The 21,492-nt window shown below is 37.6% G+C and overlaps 1 protein-coding gene across 1 annotated transcript; it reads right to left on the bottom strand.

Annotated features, from left to right (window-relative positions):
• Window positions 1-705: 705 nt before the first annotated feature.
• LOC118257129 (DNA polymerase zeta catalytic subunit-like) lies at window positions 706-21,492 on the bottom strand (the record flags this gene model as incomplete). Its single annotated transcript, XM_035564778.2, is given in 11 exon segments — window positions 706-788; window positions 1,390-1,629; window positions 1,632-2,348; window positions 2,351-2,370; window positions 2,747-3,846; window positions 3,849-6,946; window positions 9,923-10,062; window positions 13,983-14,059; window positions 16,841-16,914; window positions 18,055-18,158; window positions 21,356-21,492. Coding segments are annotated over 11 exon segments (5,790 nt in total), but the record flags the coding sequence as incomplete, so codon positions are not given.

Raw genomic sequence — 21,492 nt, 5'->3', positions numbered from 1 at the left:
ACCCTCTCGAACTGGGTGAATACCAGTATATTAAGAACAAAAGAAAAGACTGTCAGGTCAGATCCATGATGCACCTAACCAAGTGTTCTGTTTCCAGTAAGGGGAGCAGAAATACTCTTTAAGGAAAACATGCCAGTCTGATCATTTCACATGATCCATTCCCTTCCTACTCTGTAAGCATACCAGTGCCATTCACTGCCTTTTATGTTTTCAGAAAATGTTTAAAACATTGTCTGAAAACTAATATAAACACACAGAGATACAAATATGTATATGTGTATGTGTGTGTGTATTAAAGGGAAATCACAACAGAACTTAAAAAGTATGTTGCAAACAAAACGACACAACATTCTTAGATGGTGTCTCTTATTGTTACATTAGTGTTTCACTACCCTAAAATATAGAACATAATCTTAAAATCCAACTTGTTTTTTTTCTGCAAATAAAACTTATTTCTTCTTCCTGAGTGTATACTGACTGTACAGCAATTGCACCCTCTCATCTTAAATATCTTTTCAAGATCTTAATAACAAAAGAAAAAAACAACACAAAAGAAAATCATCCTAAAGAATTCTAAAAATTCCAAAAAATATGTATTAAGGGTATCTGTTTAATTTATGAGAAAGATTATTTTAGTTAGAAAGAGAATGGCAACGTAAGTGTAGCATAATAAAAAATACATCTGTGCATAAAATCTTTATTTACCTTCATTTGTGAGGTTAGAAGTACTCTTCGAAGACCATCAGCATTACTTCCTCTCTTATGACACAGTTTCTGGGTTTTTGGTTCTGTAAACAAAGAGAAGTGAAAAACTGTTTAGCCTCAATAATATTGTCTAGACATTAAACAACATGCTGGAAACAACCAGAGGCATTTGGTTAACATTATAAACATATATATAACATATAAACAAATATAACATTATTCTCTCTCCAATCCAAAGCACAACTATTACGATTTGGTATTTACGGACATTTAGGAATGCACACTACACAGCCAATAATTTACCACACCTTATCTCTAGCATCAGAATGTTATTTACACTCTACATTTAAATGATGTTTGTAATATAACTTATTAAAAGCGATGTAACAAACAAGATTTTCAAATCCTCCAAGTTAAGCTATACTTTTAAATAGATTTTTTAACCAGCATTTTGGAGTTCAGACACTAAACAACACCAAGAAGCACAAGTGTGTTCTGCTACTAGACTTTTGTCATAATTAAATAGTTACTTTAACAACGATGTGCAGGCCTTTTCCTTTCCCAAACTAATTTAAATAAATTTTTGTGAAAATCTAGGCATTTTCTCAACATGTCAAAAGAAATGTATCTTATCATATTCAGGAAAACATTTTGAGTATCATTAAGATCAGTTAATGAATTTACCTGTTGATAAAGGAGTAAACCCCAAAACTTCAGGTATTCCATCACTATTTTTTCTTTGCATGATGGGTGTACTATGTAAGCAAACGGATTCAGAATTTCCAGGATCTTCACTAAGTGGAAATGGAGACATGTCAAAAGTCATCTTAATATCCTCTTGGGTGGACGGAGAATTTTGTGCACTTCCAACAAGTGCTACATCATTTTCTTCCACAGAAGACAAAAAACATCCTGACTTTTCCACTCTGCATCTTCTGCATTGGACTGCTTGGGATCTGGAGATGCTACTTGTTGCCAAGGTGGAAGCACTGGAGAATCTGGTGAACTATAATTGACATAATAATCTTCTTCCTCCTCCTCCTTATCCCGTTCTAGTGTTGAAGGAGTAAGCATCTTGCTTTCAGATGGAGTTTTATTGGAATCTATGTCACTTTTAATATTTATAGAATTTCCTATAGTACTTACAGACTTATCACACATTTCCTTGGTTTGTATTTTTGTAGGATCTGCCACAGAAGCAGGAGAATCCTTTGTAGGCACAACAGGTCTTTCATCTTCCAGGCTTGACAAATTTAAATCTTTAGCTGCTTTTACTACTTCTTTAGGTTTCTCTCCAGACAATACCGTGGAGCTGAAATTCTCAGCTGCCTTTTCCAGCTCAGCAGGATGATTCTTAGGCAATTTCTTGAAATGTTCATACTCTTCTTTGGCATGAAGCCATATCTGAACTTGTTGCTGGCTTGGAGCACACTTGCATGGCATTATAACTATTTTTTTGTCTTCACTAGTTTTATGGCTATTACTTTCTCTTTTATTAACAGTAGAGTGACCGTAATGAGGAGGTGACCCTGGTCTAGGACCTTCTGTCATTGCTGAAAACGCAGTCTTCCAGAGTCGTAGGCCTTCTAATGAGAAGTCTCCCTCAAACTCAAGCAGGTCATTTGGAAGTCTAGTTTCTACTGTAGAAGCCGTCCTCCAATCTCCCTGAAAAGAAAATAGTTTGAATTATTGCTTTGCTCTAAACTGAATTGCAGGCAGTCCTTAAGATAATAGACAAGCAGAGTCCTGCTAACTAGTCTTTTCACAATGCAATTCCTGTGGACAGTATCTCTCTTTTACAAATCAAGCAGGCAGACTTCCACTAACTACAAAAATATCAAACGATAAAAAAAGAAAGTGTCGTGAATGAACATGGGTATTTGCAGGAGAAGTACAATAATTTTCAGCTTCAAATATAGATATATCAGATGGAATCTTTCATGCATCTGTGCCACATAACAGCATAAATTTGTTTACAGGAATAAATTAAATTTAATGTAATCACAAGCATATGTAGACAGAAATGCCTTTAACACAGTACCTTGGCTTTTCTGGAGCATCGGAAGGATTACTGCAAAATGGTTCCTGATAAATTGTTTCTGAGAGATCATGATCCAGCAAAGTTGCCATGATTTCTTCACGGCTGGGTGGGGACATGAGCGGCTTAAGAATGTGAGCAGTACGAGGTGTAAAACTTCCATTCTTTGATTGTGAGGGAGAACTGGTAGACCTTGGTGAACTATCTGGAGTTGGAGTTAATGCCTCGTTGTTTCTCGAAACATATAATTCTAAATCCTCAGAGGCTGCGTCTATAAGTTCACCATCAGGAGAAGACAATATGGATGCAAAGGAGGTATTAACAGAATCAAGTGGTTGACAGGGTTCAAAAGTGGTTTCTTTTCTCATGTGGCTCTGAATCCAGTCTGAGCTGGTTGGCTGAGGAAGGTTAAGAAATCTCTCCTTATTTACCGTACTTCTATTCAATTTGAACTTTTCATTTAAACAAACCTCTGTCTCTTGCGTACAAGAGGTATCGACAGAGTTAGATCTAGAAGCTGAAGGATGAACATTTTTCCTCCATTGGCTATGGCAGTGGTTCTCGTTATTATCCAGTGACGTTTTCTCAAAAAGCTCAGGGCTCAGAGAACCAGATCTTATCCACTTACTTGTGCTTGACGAATGCTGTTTTTCTTCATCAGATTTTTGGTCATTATGATACAGAAAGTCATTTTCTGTTGTTTGTCCAGAACCAAGATCTTGAACTGCATCACTCAAAAATTTCTGGGGCAAATTTTGATCTGCTGGGACAAACTGGCTTGCAGAGTAAAAACTACAAAATCCAGTTTGCCCTATAGTATTAATATCAAAGTTGTAATTATGGTCTGGAGACAAGCTATCTTCTAGCGAGTAACAGCTTTCAAAACCAGGGTCTGAAAAAAAAATGGGGCTGTCATCAGAAACAGAATGATCGATGCGACTAGAGACCTGCTGGCTTAAGGACTCCATTTTGGAAAGTTTTGCTGATTTTTCTTTAGGTTTTGTATTCCTGGGAGCACGTGCTTTTCTAGGCGATGTGACTGTCCGTGACCTTTTGACTGCTTTATTCTGTTCCACGGGGCACGGCGTACTTCTGTTCAGCTGTGTTTTAACCGGTAATGTTCTTGTGTAACATTTGCATTCTGAGCTTTCTGCTGCCTCTTCTGGAGCAACTCTTTCAGAACAGCGAGGCCAGACTGTCCTTCACTGAACACTGACGGGGCCACTATAGTCCTGTTTTTATACTGAGAGATGGGTTTTGGCTGCATGGTTGTTTCTGAAAGAGGTTTCTGTTTTACCGTTTCAGGTTTAAAATGTGACATGTCGAAAATAAATCCTCTCTGGTTTTGATCCCAATTTAACTGTTTCACTGGACTCTTCAAAGAGGTTACAAAACAGTTCTTAGGCAACTGAAGAGGCCCAGGGCTTTCCTCAGATGACTTAAGAATAGAAGAACAAGGATCAGAATGCTTGGAAGCCTCTGGTAAACAAAAAATCTGCTGTTGATTATTGTCTTTACAATGCAAATAGTTAGTGGCATGCAACTGATCCATCTTTGTTGCGTCCAAAGAGTCACGAGCTTCATTTAATTTTCCAGCTGACGGTAAATACCTATTTTGCAAATTTTTTATCTCTTCTGCTTTTACAGAAGTCTTATCTTTAGAGATGCGCACATTCTGTGTTACCTGAGTTGAGTGATTAGATGGGTCAAATATGTTTTTAATGAGAGCAGGTTCCTTCATTCTAAATACAGCATTTTGAGTCCTAGGCCTTTGAGAGCTCATTTTTGGTACTTCCCTTCCAGATGCTGGAGGAGTAGACACGAGAGATGAATGAGGATCTTCTCGAGGAGCAGGTAAACACTGTGCATCTATAGGCTTATCAATTTCCATCAATGAATGAAAACAGCCTGACGAATTACCTTGTGCATCAGCTCCTGAAGGGAGCTGTGCCGATGGTAGATATCCTGCTGGATAGCCAGGAATAGGACCATCTTTCGGATTATGAAGTGGCTGTGCGCTGTAAGAAATCTCAGGTAGATCTTGACGTTTCAGCACAAACTTCACTTCTGTGGTAGAGTGAGTGTTTCCTTTTTCATCTTTAAATACCATGCGCTTTCTTGAGGACACTTTTTCTGTTGTTTTCTGTCTTTGCTTTGTTCTAGGTTTCTTCTTTCCATCATCTGCTGTTTTATCAGCCTGATTCATCTTTTTCTTTTTCTTGGTTGATACAGTGGGGCCAGCAAATTTCTTTTTACATTTCTTAACCTGAGTTTTTGCTCTACTATTTTTTCCTACACTAGAATTAACAGCCTTGCTGTTGTACATATTAGGGACTCTAGTATGTAAAGCTTCTCTATCCATGTTGGTCAAGATTTCTTCTGCTTTTGGATCAGTGGGAGACCAGCAACGAGGTGGGGATGTGTTTACTGGGCTTGTGCTTCTCTCAGAAAGAAAACCTAATTTAGACATAACATCACTATAGTTATAGTCACAGTCTTCAGCTTCAGCATTATATGACGGTGAAGGAGGAGAAAGAATTGTATGAGTCCTTTTCCTGAAAGATAAAGTTCTTTTAATATTTTTACTACCTGTTTTTTGCGGTTTTCCAGCTTTTTTCTTGGTGGACTTATGTTTTGCTTTCCTTTTGTGACTTTTCTTTGGTGTTAGTGGATAAATAGGATATTTGGTTGCAGGAGAGTCAGGAACTTTTGGCCAAAAGTCTTTTAAAGGTGCAAGCTTTCTATATAAATTCATCTTTTCCTCTGTGAGTACTACTCTTTCCTCACTAGAATCTACTTTCCCTAGTTTAACAAGCATATTTTTTCTCCCTCTAAATCTATTGATGATAATATATTTAATAATAACAGGTGGCAATTTTTTAGAAAGTCTTCTACGTTTTCGAGACTTCTGAGACCCATCCAAACTTTCAACACTTTCTATTGGTTGAGGTAGATTAATTTTTGAGTTGTGTGCGACAAAGCTTGATTCACTGTCTTCAGTCTCATAATTTACCTTCCGTTTAGTTCGAAGTGTGTATTTATTCCCACATAATCCAAATGACTGCTCAGTTTCAAGAGATCCATCTCCAATCTGGCAGTCATTACAATTAGCAGTACTTGTAGGCATTTTGTTTTCAAAAGCCTCAAGAGGAACTTGGACTAAGTCACTAGGTAAAGCACTGTCCTTATCAGGAATATTACTACAAGCATTACCTTGTGTATAGCAGCTTTCCTTCACTGATACAACATCATTTACAGTTGCAGGCTCCTGATGATTGATAAAACTATGTTTCTTTTTATTCAGCTTCAGCCTGGACTGTTTGTTGCCTTGCTGTAATTTATATGTTACAGGAGCTAACTTTTGTGGTCGGCTGAGACAATTAGAAAGAACAACACTAGGAAAGAACATATAATGTGCTGCTTGTTGACTGAGGCTTGGCTTTTCTGCCTTATGCTCCTGAAATTCTTCATACCTAATTTTAAGCTTATTAAGGCCACCTTCATCAGTGTTATTTTCAAGTGCATGTACCACAGTTCGACTGCCTCCTGAACAAGACACCAATTCACAATTTTCTGTAACTGTTGCTGGAAAAAAACTATTTATACTTGCACTGCTGGATTTTTCATTTACTTCAGAGGACATTTTACCTTTGGAGTGGCCAGAGTGGCCCAAATCAGAAAAGTTAAAAGAGTTTTTATTCAACATGCTGTCACCAATGTGGCGGCCCACATGCATAAAAGAGACATCCTTTTCAGCTTTTCTGATGCTAGTATACTTCCTGCTAGGTATTTGTCTGCTCACTGATGAAATATCATCTTCATACTCAAAAATATTATTTTCACATGAAGGAACTGGGAGGGTATCTTTCTTGTTACTCTCTTTATGTGAGTTTTCTGCATGGGTACTATTGCTGAATGATGTTGGGTACTTTGCTGTGTAAGTGCTTTCTTTTGTAAGAGAATGGACTGAAAGTTCAGGTCTTGTTTCCGTGTTTGGTTGCGAGAGGTCTTCTACTAAATCTTCATTATTCAAAACGTGGTTAGAAAGGGCACTTGTGTGTTTACACTGAAAAGTAATTTTAGCAGAAGACGGGGGTTCTAGTGTAGCAGCATCTTTGTGAAAGATTGAGGTCTTTACAGACATTTTGCTTGTTGCAATGACGGAGGAGTGAGTTCGAGAACTTTCATTATTCAAAGGATTGTCTGAAATGGAAGACAAGCAATTTTACTCTAGTTTTCCTGTAAAAAAAAAAGAACACCTAAGGTATTAACCCTTTTAATGATATTTTCATGAAAGCCCTCCCCTACAAAAACAAACAAACCCACCAAAACCTCTTCTAACGCATATTCCATTTATGATCATGACAACTACAGATCCCAAGTACATGAGTTGCTTTATCAAAATCACATCATTAGTACATTTCTGTCTCAGATATTCTGTCAATTACTCATAAATGGTGGACTTATATATATTTGGCAAAGATTTCATGCTGGCTTTCTGAAAGAAGGTTTCTAAAATCATTTTCCAAAAACCAAATACAAAGAGATTGACTTTTAGAAAAGCTTGTATCCTGCTTTGTCCCTGAGAAGTATGCATACTTACTGGCTCTAAAAAACAAGGGAATGTACTTAGATGATTTTCTCCATATAGAAAAGTCGTTTCACAGAAAGCTGAAGCATGAGCTTATAACACAGCAAGGGCTTTGGATCAACTATCCTGTGGTTGATCCATTCAGGCGTTTATGTGAAGAGCTTGTACTATTAGTTAGATTATAAATTCATATTCACACATTAACTTTCCCATACAGGTCTACAACCAGCATGTGCTGTGATAATTGTCTGTGCAGACTCATGACATGAACTAGGACTATTTCTCCTCTCTTTCATTTTTACTTTCACCACATTTACTGCAGGGTAAGTGCGTGCAGGCAGACGGTAAGTAACAAATTAACATCTGCTTTGCAGTATGTATGCTTGTTCATAACTATAGTCAACACGAAGTAACTACAAAGAGTTTATTCCACTGCAGAGGCAGATACCACAGAGCTCCTGGCACATGGCAGTTTGTTGATGTGTCCACAACTCTAGCTGAAATGTTGAAGGGGAACAGGAGTTAATGAAACATGCTGTATGATTTGGAAGCATGAGCTGCAAACTGTCATACTAGATGGGAGACCCTTTGAGTGTTTGCCTTTTTTTTTTTTTAGTCTAAACTAATTTGTGGATTATTTTAGATTCATAGTGCCTTCATCTTTGCAATTTATTTGTAGCTGGGTGAGAAAATAAAAGGAAGTTTCAATCTGTTTCTAATAACACTTCCTAATGCATACACAGAGTCACTGAGCTGTTAAACAGGCAGCAGGAGATGCAGCCTGTGATTCTTGAGAGTAGGAGGAAGTATCCACACAAAGAACGAGGATGACTAATTGAAGACCAAGAAAATGGGAGTTCAGTGAAATGCCAAATGAACATTTGCAAGACACCTGACTATTCAGACACACATGAAAACCACAAAAATACTATTAATCAATCAGATGTTACGGACACTGAGATTCATGTGTGGATAAACATTTTTAAAATTCAGATGAACTGGACTGAGATCTGTTCTGAGTATGTCCTGTTTTACAAAGTTTATATATAGTAGAAGTTACTTTGTATCTGATTAAATGAGCAGTAATAAACTTAAAGTGGACATTCTTTTCCTGCATGTGAATATTCAAAATACTTAGACTATTCTACAATTTAAACAATGATTTAAGATACAATTTCATTAGCCAGAAACATCCCTTTTTACAGTAAGTTAAAGTATAGCAAATAAGGAAATCACAATTGTGCACTTTGCAAAACCAATCATATGAGTAAGTACATCAATTAATGTATTAATCCTACTATTATACCTATAAAAGCAACGGAAAAAAGCCAACTATGCTTTAAACAGTGAACATGAAAGAATGGTTGTGGTTGCCTACGTACTAAGATCATATAGGTCACCTTCTTCAATACAGAATTGCTTATAGGTATATTAAGGTATATTTTGTGTACTGATACATGATGTTTATTATTTTGTCAAATAGTTTCAAGAGACACAAATACATAACTTCTGTAGCAGATTATATCCTTCCCCTAAGAGCAAATGCAGCAATAGGATATTAGGTACACGCATGTGTGCCAACAAGATTTTTACACTAAACAGTTTTTACTATGGATTAAGGAAAGTTTCTACCAAAAGCGTTGTTAACCACAAATTTCAGATTTTAAAGACAATGAAATATGAGAATACAACGTCTCTGAAACAAAGAAAATCAATTACTGTTGATTATACCAAGAACAAAAATGAACTTAATACTAGGACAACTCTGGATACAGACATATTCTACCCCCACCCCAGGATATGTACATTTTACATTGTTTCACTCAGAATTTTATAAATATGAAAGTAGGTAGCTTGGCTAATGAAACAAATACTATTAGTTATGTATTTGCCTAATCTCAAAGCGTGCATTCTAGTAACCAAGGTTATTTCGAACAAAGACAGCCTGTTAGAAAGAGATGGCAAGACCTATCTCTACAAATTAATTTTTTTTTTTAATATTTTAATAGACTTTTGAAAGGCAGTTTCTTCTGCAGCAGCCTTCTACTGCATAGTTTTAACTCATGCAATCCCAGGATGTGAACATGCAATCTGCTGAATGTAACACAGGCTCAAACAAAGGCTCACTGTATTTTAGTATGGGTGGCAAAATACTTGCAAAGCAAAGTTAACCATCTAAATTTACACAATAATAAATTTACTATATACAATAAAATCCCAGCAGGATAAATGATCCTACGGAATCATTAATTTTAGCACCATATTTGTAGAACAAGTAGTAACAGAAAAATACCCCTTGCAACAAAGAACTTCTCCTTAAAACTTACTAAACAATACCCTTTTTGAACCATTTATACAATAGGAAATGCAGATTCTGTTAATTCACTGTAGATGATGGGATTACAATACTGTTGACTGATAAGGAAGATGTTAAGGGCCTTCTTCTGCAATAGACTGCAATACATTTCCTTCCAGCTGAGACAACAATCGAAGACGCTTAGGACTTTCAAGAATTAGCAAATTGATCTGAAAGCAAACTATGACCCAGTTAGTGATTCAATTCCAAAGCCATTTTTCTATTTACTTACCACCATTTTCATCTGCAGTCCCATCTAACTGAGGTATAGAGAGATTAGTTAGGAGCATATTGCTACCACTCCACTCCATTTCTTCCTCTGAAGATGAATCCTCTTCTGTTGAACTTCGATGCATATTTTTGCCAGCTGACCTAAAGAAAATGAAGGAATTAATTAATGCAGAATACTTCAAGTAGAAAATACCTAAAGCCACAGGGACCTCAACAATCAAAAAGATGCGATTGTATATTATGGTTTTTGGCAAGCAAAGTTGAAACAAACAAAAAAAACTATTATATTCTCACTACGATAACTCAAAATATTATTATTTTAACAGGCAACGAAAGTAGTAAAAATTCTAAAATTCTACAGACAGAGAACAGCAGTAAATCACTAGGTTAAGAAGTTAGGGGATTTCGATGCTTGATTGATTTTGCTTCAATTTCACTGAAATTTAATTTTATTGCTGAAACTTGAGGACTAAAGCAACTGTCCAACATGCTTTTCAGTTTAGCTCTTAGGAAATGGCTTTTTTTTCTTTTTTTAAAGGAAATCTCTGTCTCATGGCCTAGCTTAATTAAAGCACAATCACCAAAGAATGTTCTAGTTTCCATCCCTCCTTGAATATTCTGAAGTTGCTGTTGCTAATACTTCAGCCACTCTACATTAACTGCTCCAAGCTGCTGTTTATACAGTCATAAATCTGCTGGAGAAAAAGAATAAATCTACAAATACAACTTCTGATGATTTTTTCCAGGTTTTTAGGTGCAGTTACTATATAATGGGGAAAAAACTAAAACAGAAAAACCTCCCAAAACAAACCCATAAGTAAATTACCACTTTAGAAGCACTGGAGTAATTTGATTTCTTCTCCTTTAAAATAAATCATGAGATAGACTTAATTCTTTGAAGTGGCAAGTTATCCTGTGGTTACAAGAAGTGAGTCCAGATAAATCTTTAGGAACTTTTTGTTTGTCTGTTTCTGTTTTTTTGTAAGATAAAATAAATCTATCCTAGTAAAGAATTTTTTCAACTGATGAGCAGCTTGACATATATAAAAATATTATTGTGTAGTACCTTAGAAGGTGTAAATACCAAGGTTTTGAAGTCATTTAGGTTAGTGTGCTTTCTCAGTGCTAATTTATCTATTTTTGAAGAACTCTTATCTGTGGAGTACAACTACGATCATGAATTATATCGCATCATAACACCACAGACATCTGAATGGGCTCAGCAATGAACCATCTTGGGATGAAGCCATGTTTACTAGTTCAGGAGCAATAAGCTCAAAGTCTGGAAGCAGCATGGGTTGGAGGAGAGACCTCAGTAACAAGGATAGATGGGTTCACAGTGGCCATGAACTTAAGTCAATTTAGTTTTCCCTCTTCTATGTTCTCAAAACAGAAAACATGGAAAAGTACAGTGCAAGACGTTCAGGCTATACGTGCAAGTGAATATCAAACTGAGGGGAGCAACCAATACTCTGGAGAGTAGGGCTGTTATCCCAAAGGTCTCAGCAGGTTGTGGAATAAACTGACAGAAACCTCAAACACTGCATCAAAGACAAATCCAGTGTCCACACAAATTAGATGAAATAACTCCATACACTGCTACGGGCAGGGAGCGACCTAGCTACGAAACGGTTTTGTGGAAAAGGATGTAAAAGCCCTGGGGTCTGAGTGTGCAGTGTGCCTTTGTAGTAAAGGTGCAAGACTGCAAGACTGTAGCCAGTATCAGCAGCTGTGAGGCTGCATCTGGAGTATTGGGCTCAGTTTTGGGCTCCCCACTACTAGGCTGACACTGACGAAACTGGTGCAAATCCAACTGAGGGCCACCAAGGTGAATGGAGGCTGGAGCACATGATTTATAAGGAAGGGCTAAGGGAATAGGATTTGGTTCAGCCTTGAGAAAAAACTAAGTTCTTGTTGCACTCATCAGAGGCTCAGTGGGTAGATGTAAAGAAAAAAACAGATTCAGAGGCCCATGGTGGTATGATAAGGGAAGTGGACACAGGGCTGCCTCAGGGAACGTCATGTATAAGGGAGAAAATTCTTCACCATGAGGGTGTTCGAACACTGGAACATGTTGTCCATAGAGGCTATTGCAACCTCTATCCTTGGAGATATTCAAAATTCACAACCAGAAAAGGTCCTAGGCAGCTGATCTGGTCAAAGCTGCTTTGACCACAGCACTGGACTAGGTAACATTTAGATGTTTCTTCCAGCTGGGATTATGCTATGATCCTGTTGCACAAAGCAAATCTTTGTCAATATTAGTAAACCAAGTCAGGCTTGAGATGACTTCTGCAAGAACAACTTGGATCTCTCTCTGCATTCAAGCCTAGCATTTAGATTCCAGGAAAACTTGTCTAACCAGCATGACACCACCATATGGCTCTTCGTGTCTCGCTGGCTTTTATCTCCCATCACAAGCCACATCCAAGCTGTTTAATTAGTCACTAGGTGTTGTGACAACCCATTATCTCAATGTATTATTTGATATAATGGAAGATTTGTGGATTTCCAATAACAAAAAGTCATAGTATGTATGCATGCATTAAGAAGCAGCACAAATAGAATGAACCATGAGCAGAATCGGTTGATCCATCGTCAGACTCAAACTGGTTCTTCATGCATGACCAGAATCATACAGGGGCTGAGTTACCCATGCTCTCTTCTGAAGTCAGTCCAAATTCTGAAGAGATCACACTGAAGGCAAAGCTTGTAACTCCCTCTAGATATCAGCTGACTCTGTGTTGAAGCACTTGCTATGTACATTCTCCCTAGTGCTTTCTGTCTGAGATGAAGATGTATGCATATCACAAGCAAGTTACTCATGGGCCAACTCATCCTTCTGATGAGTTTTTAAGTTGGATTCTTATCGTATAAAAACAGTTAATTGCTTCAGGATCTACTTGACTACAGAAATTGTACAGTCATGCCTATAGAGAGCCGTGCCCAAGCTAATATATTCTGCAAGATACAGGCTAGTTTTACACAAATACTGCCACTAAACTGAAGACTAATGTTAAGTGTTTTAGATTCTGGAAATTTCAACTTTCCAGAGTACTGAGGGAAAAAAAAAAAAAAGAAAGGTAAAGGTCAAATAGGAAAAGTTACTTTAGAGATGAAGTATCTCTAGAACTAGGAGACTAATGATCTAACTGGATTCTGTTACAACTTTTCTGCATGCCTTCACAAATAAAAAGATTCAATATTTCTATGCCTCTCTTGCTCTCTGAATCATAGTATAATTGTGATTTTCTATTAAAAAAATATCAAAATGTTACATCTGTTAGTTTGTCATCTCTCAAATAGAATTATAAATACCAGAAGGTCTGCCTAAAGCATGAGTGAAGAGAACTGGATATAGCTTCTTTCAACAGTCATCAGTGTAGACTACAAAATGTCATTACACCTGAGAAGGTGTTCCAAGAATCTTGGCACTTAAAAATATTCAAGCTGCTGACCTTTAGCAGTCCAACAAGTGAGCAACATTCATGTTTCAATTTAAAGCTTTGAGCATGGAAACAAATGGGTGTTCTGAGAAGAACAACCCATTCTGGGTCAGGTCAGTCTTTGCACGAATGTTCATTAAACATTCACTTTAATGAAAGTTAAGGCACATGCACGAAATACACCTTACATTTGTCCTATATTCATGGTGTGACTTTAAAAAGAGGTTACAACTAAAATTTTCGTATCTGGACTTGTAGAAAAAAACCCACACTACTCAATTTTTCCTCAAACAGCAAGCTAGAAGCTTACGTCTAGTCCAAACCTAAACACTTTCACCTATATCTGCGATATGAAACTGGTGAGTCACAGCATCAGCTGCACAACTGCACTCGGTCCCAAGATCTGCATACTTGTTTTCAATGCTTTCAACCGAGACACCTCTACAGTTCACAGTAGCACACTTGAAAAATGGGGGGGGGGGAGGAGCGGGAAAGAAGAGGAGGAAGAAAGGATGTGGCAGAAAAGAACACATTAAGAAAAGAAAAATCACATATATACCTCCTTTTTTTGGCCCAGGCTCTCTCAATGCTACTGTCCCACCTTTGCGACATTACAAGCTAAGTTCCATTTCCTCTTTCTCTCGCTGTGGCTCATTTTCTTCATCATCACTGTTCATGAGAATTTCGAACAGCTTCCAAGAGAATGATGGTGAGAGAGTGTTTTGTGATGTCCCATCTGATAGCCATCACTCTCCAAACCAGCCATATAGATCAATCATGGCCTCATCAGCACTACTGTTCACTGCAGAAAGAGTCCCCAAACACAATTTATATTTTTTTCTACTTGTAAATGACTAGTTATACTCTCCTGGTAAAACAAAACAAAACCCTCCACATTTAAAATCTACTAGCTTGCTACTGTCCAAAGCAAGGTGGGCTACAGAAACAAAGCACTTTTCATACCTGTCTATTTTTACAGTTTTACATTTGTTGTGTTTTCTAGTTCTTTATCTAGAATACTGACAATCTTTATTTTATTTCTGCCCTTCTGTTCCAACTGTAGTAGGATTTAATGAAGCACTTCTCTTGGCCTCCACCCTCCTATACCTCCCTTGTTCAGTAAAGCCTCACTCTCCCTTTTCATTTCAGCATGCGTGCCAGCTTCTGAAGCATCCTTGCCTTCTCTTGCTCTCTCCATTTCAATGGCTGCGCTAAGCTTTGTTGGGCACTTCTCTGTGTTGCTTGAAGACTTCAATCACTGCATCTCATGAAGGATGGTGCTGATTTTTACTGACTGGTCCTTCTTTCCTTTCTGTTATTGCTTAACTTCATCTCCCCCTTTCTTGCTACTACAACCTACTCTATTTCTGTGTTCCTTTATTTCACACAAAAGTTCATCTGATTTCCAGTCATCCCGTTATATCTTATTTTTTGATTTGCTTTGTCTGAACTGAGTTTATACTAACTCATGCATGTTTTCTCATTCTTCTTTTTATTTCTTAAGCATCATTCCAAGTCATAATTTTTCTATCACTCTCCTCCTGCTTACCTTTGATTTGACCTCATCATCAATTTATGGTCTCCAGTCTATTAGGCATCTTTGTTACTTCTCTCTCCTTTTCCTCTGGCTGAAGACTACAATGTCTATTTTCTTTCTCAGGAAATATAATGATTTACAGTGATCCTGAGAATCATATAGGTCTCAGTATCTGTGAGGAAGGCATTTTCCAAGCTTTACAAAGGCTTCACAAGACACCACACTATCATTTAGAATGGAAAACATAGCCTTGGCTGGAGTTTCTGAATAAAACTTCACTTTCTTTTCTTGCCTTCTTTGCCCTTCATAAGGCCTGTCATTAACCTCCAAACTTGACTTCCCATTAATGTAAACATTATTATAGATTTCACACCAGCAGAAGTAGTGTGTTTCACAGCCCCTATGGCACTTTGACTCTACAAGGCATAGTAAAGACTAGTCCATGCTATGAAGGAACATGAGAAACTGATGGTAACATGAGACACCAGCCATTAGTAGCCACATGATAAAAAGATAAAAGGAAAGAAAAAGAAACAAAAAAATAAGGCATAAGATTTCCATCTGATTCCCTACCCACTGGAAAAAAATGCTCCTTTCAACAGCCCTATTTGGTTGAGCACTCAAACACACAGACACAGGACACATCCATATAATTTTAGCCATTTCTCAACCTCTCGAAATAACCTTTTCACTACAAAAATCAGTGCGTATGTTTGTCAGCTTCCATGTACCTTCTAGAATATACATAGAATAGCATGACTATGTACCTTTTGTTTCCCCTATAGTATTTCTACCTGAAGTAACTTTCCATGCAAGTTCCTTTGTAGTGCTATTCTATTATCGTTTTCCCCTCATGCCAACTCATGTTTGTTTGCTGTCATGGTCTCTCTCCTTCTCTTTAATATTTTATTGTTCTCATTTCTTTGCTTTCAACCATGCTTTTGTATCCATACATTTTGGGAAATATTTCTTTCTTGTAATTTGCCTCTCATTATCAGCCTACTATAGCCCAGTATCCCCAGACAGCAGAATTCTAAAGACAGCCCATGAGCATGTTCTCTACCATTACTGTGAAAAAGACATGGTAACTGAAAGAATATCACTGACAGACAGTCAAAATCCTGTTTAGTCTAATAGTTTTAGTCCTACAATCCAAGGAGCATAAGGAAGAGTACTACCCTCCAGAGAGGCTGCGTTGAGCTGACCCGTCAAGAGGACAGGCTTACTTAACCAGTAAAGCACAGTAGCTTCTACAAACACACTGTACCGGTGACATTATTAGAAAATAAGATGTTTTGTGGTGGCGGAGGTGAAGTTTCTATTCGCTTGACAAATTCTGTGAGATAAAATACTTCCTTTCACAACCAGTAGGGTAAGAGAGCACAATGAAGACTGTGGAACAATAAAAACAGCCCAGAAGAAAAGACATTTCAATTATACTCACTAAAAACTGTAGTCTGACTCAAGTCTTTGAGACAAATGATGAGAACTCTGACTATTCTCCACAATGTTTAAAATTGCTTCTTCATTAATAAGTGCTTCCTCTTCTTTATCAGTATGCATCCTATTAGATTCTTTAAAGGAAAAACAAAAAGCAAAAGGATAAACTTCAGTCACAGACATCAATACAGTATGAAAGCAAACCACTTAAAATGGATTTTTACTATTCAAGTATGTTCCATTATTTGCTGTAGCAATTTTTAAAACGCTTACTCTAACAACAAAATAAAAGTGAAACTAACTCTTCAGAGGTTTTTTCATACTTGACAATGCAAATCTCCTTAGCTTCTGCTAATAGCATATACAGCCAAAGCATGACATAGATTTACGCCTAAGCAATTATGCTATTAAAAATACTCACCTTTGTTCATCTTTTATCTTTATGCACTTCTACCATATTAGCTGGTGTACACTGAAAGGCTTCAGGAGAAAGTACCTCAGAATGTAGTGTTAGCTCAGCAGAGAACTCCTCTGATCCATTACTGTAGTCCACTGATCCTGAACAACGTTCTAGTTAATTGAAAACCAATTTTTAAATGCATATTTAAGGTTTACACAGAATACTATAGTTTATGGCAAATGGCTAAGCACTTACACAGAGAAGTCATTTTGCTTGAGGATTTCTTTAAGTCTCTTCTGAAAATATTTTCACTCTCTGTTGCTGGCACAAATCCACGGTCTTTAAAATTTAAAAAAGATATGTAGTCACTTTTACTTGGGCCTACAACACAGAGGGAGGCTAAAATTCCTAATTCTACTAGGAAATAGCTCAAAGTGGAAGTGTCCGCTAATTTTAAAGTGTCAAATTTGAGGGCTGATTTTTCAAGTGTATTTAAAAACTTGAAAATACTTCATCTACTCCCACTGATCTCATTTTCAACTGCAAGTATTAACAGCATCTAAAAATCATGTGGCAATTACATCAAGGTGAGGCATCCAAGAAAAGAACTACTTAATCAGTGAACAATTTTGAAAATTCTGGTTTATGAAAGCCTGAATAGAATTACAGAGAAACACAGGAACAAAAAGCGATCAGAAAGCAGTTTGCCTCAGCCAGAAACCTATCTTTTTCCTTCTTGCAGTCCTCGACTTGCTTGCCAAATATCATTCATATTTTAAAGAAACAAGGCCTAGGTTCTACAGAGAATAGTCTTGTTCATTATACAATTAATTTGCAGAGCACAGTCTTCCCTGTGCAATGAATTTTACATAAAAATAAGGAATTTCTCTATCCTTTCTATGATTTTCATCTAACATCACCTTAGCTTTATTTCAAAGGAACTGGCCTTATGCATAAACTACCATAGAAAGCTTCAGATAAGAGATTAATTTTGCCAGTATTTAAACATTTAAATATTTTCCATCCAGAGCACACAATCTTAATTGTCCATCACCATTTTATCCTGCAAAATGCTCTGCAGCTAGCTGAATCAGATGCTTTTAGGCAAAGTTTTGTATCTTACTTTTAAATTCTGGAATACAACATCCTGGTCAATCAGTAAACTTGGAGCAGCAAAACAGTACACCTAAAAAGCTTTGAAATTTGACACACTGCTTTCAGTTCTAGCTCCTGCTTGTTTCTCATTCAAATTTTTTGATAAACAGCTGCATAATATATGTTTGGTGATGTTTTTTATTTTATTTTTTTACCTTGTGAATCTGGTGTCTTAATCTGAGAAGATTCACATTTCTCTCTCCGTCGCTGCTTCTCATCTTCCATATAGCTTGCAAACCAGGGTTTCTGCCAATCTGGGCTGAAGTACACAATAACACATGAAGAGAAGTCCTGTCAACATGTTGAAATGCATTCTTTCCCCCAGATTTAAAAAAAAAAAAAAAAAAAAAAAAAAGACTTTCCACCTCTTTTGTCATTCTAACCTGTTATTATTTTTACTGCGATTCTTGCCTTACTCAAGGATTCAGTGTTATGCAAGTTATGGCATAAAACTCCTAATTGCTTCTAGAAAATTCTTTAGGTTTTGCTGGTCTTCTCACCAAATTCGTCTGTGTATGTATATGTACTCGTACTTGATATCGGTATTTTACTCATAGGTCTAAAGCCTTCTGTTATACATTAACAAAACCCTTTTTGTGTTGCTCTGAAAATAAACTATATTCAAAATCTGTTTTCTTCTTTATTTTTTTTTAACTTTAGAAATGTTATACATTAGCAGATCACTAATACTGAAATCTGGAATCTGGACTGTGCTTAACTAAACTGACCTAACAAAGAGATGACAATACAGTTGTTTTAAAATATTTTATGGGCAAAGTTATTGATACTTCACCTTCAATATCCAGTTGATTTTAAAATGTCAGCAGCTACTGCATCCACCTCCAATTCACAGGTACTTTGTGGCTCAACACCTTTCAACATTAAAGAACTGTGACAACATAAATAACGTCAGTTAATTTTATCAGTATGTTGATTTTAAAACATTCATCATCACTGTTTTTTAACTAACATCTAAAGTATTTCACAGGGGATGAGGATGAGTAAATGAATACAGAATTACCAGTTCTCATCCTCACCTGTGAAGTCCTAAATTAATGGTTATATCCCAATCTAATTAGTGGGGGAATTTTGTCTCTTCAGTTTAAAGGATTACACTTTTTCTTTGGTGGAGAAGAGAAAGAAGTGGTAAACAATACTAAATACTACAAGCATTTATAATACGTTCTCCTCATCAAATACAGTATGAAATGGTCTGTAGAACTCTCAGCCAACAGCCACCTGTGTTAGCATAACCTTATATCCAGAAGAAGTATCAGGAAGAACTTTCCTTCCTTGTTCACAGTTCAGAGCAATCAAAACAGTGTAGAGACTTCCTACTAAGGGAAGTGAAGCAAAAAATGTTTTATTTTCACACCTACTTTTATTTAGAGGGTGGGGCGTGTGCCTGGGGAAAGCCTAGTAAATATGACCTGAGTATTAGCATCCCAACATAAGCACAACTAGGGATAACTGAGCTTGGTAAAGACTTAAAATACAAGAAACAGATTTAGCTTATTGTATAGTGATCTGATCATCTTCCTTTTCAGTGACATATCTGTTAAGGTCAGTGGCCTTCCACCTGTTGCTGTCAGTGAGCTAATTTTAAAAAGTCCATGGAGAAGGCTAAGAAAGAGAAACCTCTCAGGTTTATGTCAAAGTCTGTTTACCCTTGCAAACTTTTAGGGAAACAGAGAAAATCCTTCTAATGCTATCTACAAACTAAAAAAGGCTATTCTTTAATTAAAATACGATAATCTTTAAGATCCTCTGTCTAGGTTAATTATCTCATTACTTACAACATCTGCATGTATTCTCTAACAACAACAACACAGGCTCAAGAATTTCAGTGTAAGAATCTAAGATATAATTCATCAGTATTTCCAATCCTCTCTGTAAGCTCTGAAATAGAAGGAAGTATAGTGCAAAGAGGCAGCAGGTGTATTTAAAAGCCAGATAGCCTGCCGCCTTCTCTGAAAATGAAGTATTAAGCTATCTAGAAACTGAAAGAAAGGTAAAATGAAACTGCTTAGGACATACCGCATATGTTTTAAGAGCAAAATTCTGACGACTTCTCAGAAAACAGCCATGCAAAGACCTGCCTACAGTCCATGATGTAAGGTGAATTGCCAAATGAAGGAATACTTCCAAACACGTGCAACATTTCTTTTGTCTCACTTTCTTCTGGCCCCAGCTTTCCAGGGTTCCCCCAGGAGAACAATCCTTCCTCTACAAACTGAGGTCCTACTGCCCAAAGGGCAAAGGCTAAGAATTGTCTTCAAAAGAAGAAAAGGGTGTTGGGGGAGTGGGATAAATTAAGAGGGCTATCTATAGATAAGGTCATTCTATATAGACACATAGGAGCAGCCTCACATTCACAAGCCTTGGTCCTAATGAGGGACCTTAACCACTCCAGTATCTGTTGGAGGGACAACACAGCAGGACATAAGCAATCCAGCAGGTTCCTGGAATGCGTCGGTGATAACTTCCAAGTGACAGAGGAGCCAACAAGGAGAGCTGCCATGCTGGGCCTTGTTCTCACCAACAAGGCTCCGTGGGGATTGTGAAGCTCAAGTGCAGTCTTGGCTGCAGTGACTGTGAAATGGAGGAGGTTAAAGACCCTTAGGGCATGCATGGATGAACAAGGAGCTCCTAGCCAAACTCAAACAGAAATAGGAGGCCTACAGAGGGTGGAAGCAAGGACAGGCAGCCTGGGAGGGATACAGAGAAATTGTCCGAGCAGCCAGGGATCAGGTTAGGAAAGCTAAAGCCCTGATAGAACTAAATCTGTCTAGGGATGTCAATGGCAACAAAAAGGCTTCTGTAAGTACATCAGCGATAAAAGGAAAACTAGGGAAAATGTGGGCCCTCACTGGAAGGAAACAGAAAACCTGGTTACCCACAATATGGAAAAGACTGAGGTACTCAATGACTTTTCTGCCTCAGTCTTCACTGGCAAGTGCTCTAGCTTTGCCCAAGATTTCAAGTGCTCAAGCTTTCACCCAAGCTGCAGAAGGCAAAGGCAGAGACTAGGAGAATGAAGAACTGCCCACTGTAGAAGAACACCAGCTTTGGGACCATCTAAAGAACCTGAAGGTTCACACGTCCACGGGACCAGATGAGATGCATCCAAGGGTCCTGAGGGAACTGGTGGATGAAGTTGCTAAGCCACTCTCCATTGTATTTGAGAAGTCAGGGCAGTCCAGTGAACTTCCCACTGACTGTAAAAGGGGAAAATAGGAAGACCAGGGAACTACAGGTGAGTCAGTCTCACCTCTGTGCCTGGCAAGACTGTGGAGCAGATCCTTCTGGAAACTATGCTATGGCAGATGGAAAACCAAGAGGTGATTGGTGACAGCCAACATGGCTTCACTAAGGGCAAGTTGTGCCTGAAAATCTGATGGCCTTCTACAACATGGCTACACTGATGGTGGATAAGGAAAAAGCAACTGACCTCACCTATGTGGACTTGTGCAACGTTTGACATTGTCCTGTGTGACACCCTTGTCTCCAAATTGGAGAGACTTGGATTTGATGGATGGACCGTTATCCATCTGATTTGATGGACCACCTGGTGGATAAGGAATTGGATGCAT

Source organism: Cygnus atratus, unplaced genomic scaffold (assembly GCF_013377495.2).
Source record: "Cygnus atratus isolate AKBS03 ecotype Queensland, Australia unplaced genomic scaffold, CAtr_DNAZoo_HiC_assembly HiC_scaffold_84, whole genome shotgun sequence".
In the NCBI taxonomy this organism is placed as follows: domain Eukaryota; kingdom Metazoa; phylum Chordata; class Aves; order Anseriformes; family Anatidae; genus Cygnus; species Cygnus atratus.
Note: the sequence above shows the minus strand (reverse complement) of the source record. Positions and strands in the feature narration are given on the sequence as shown.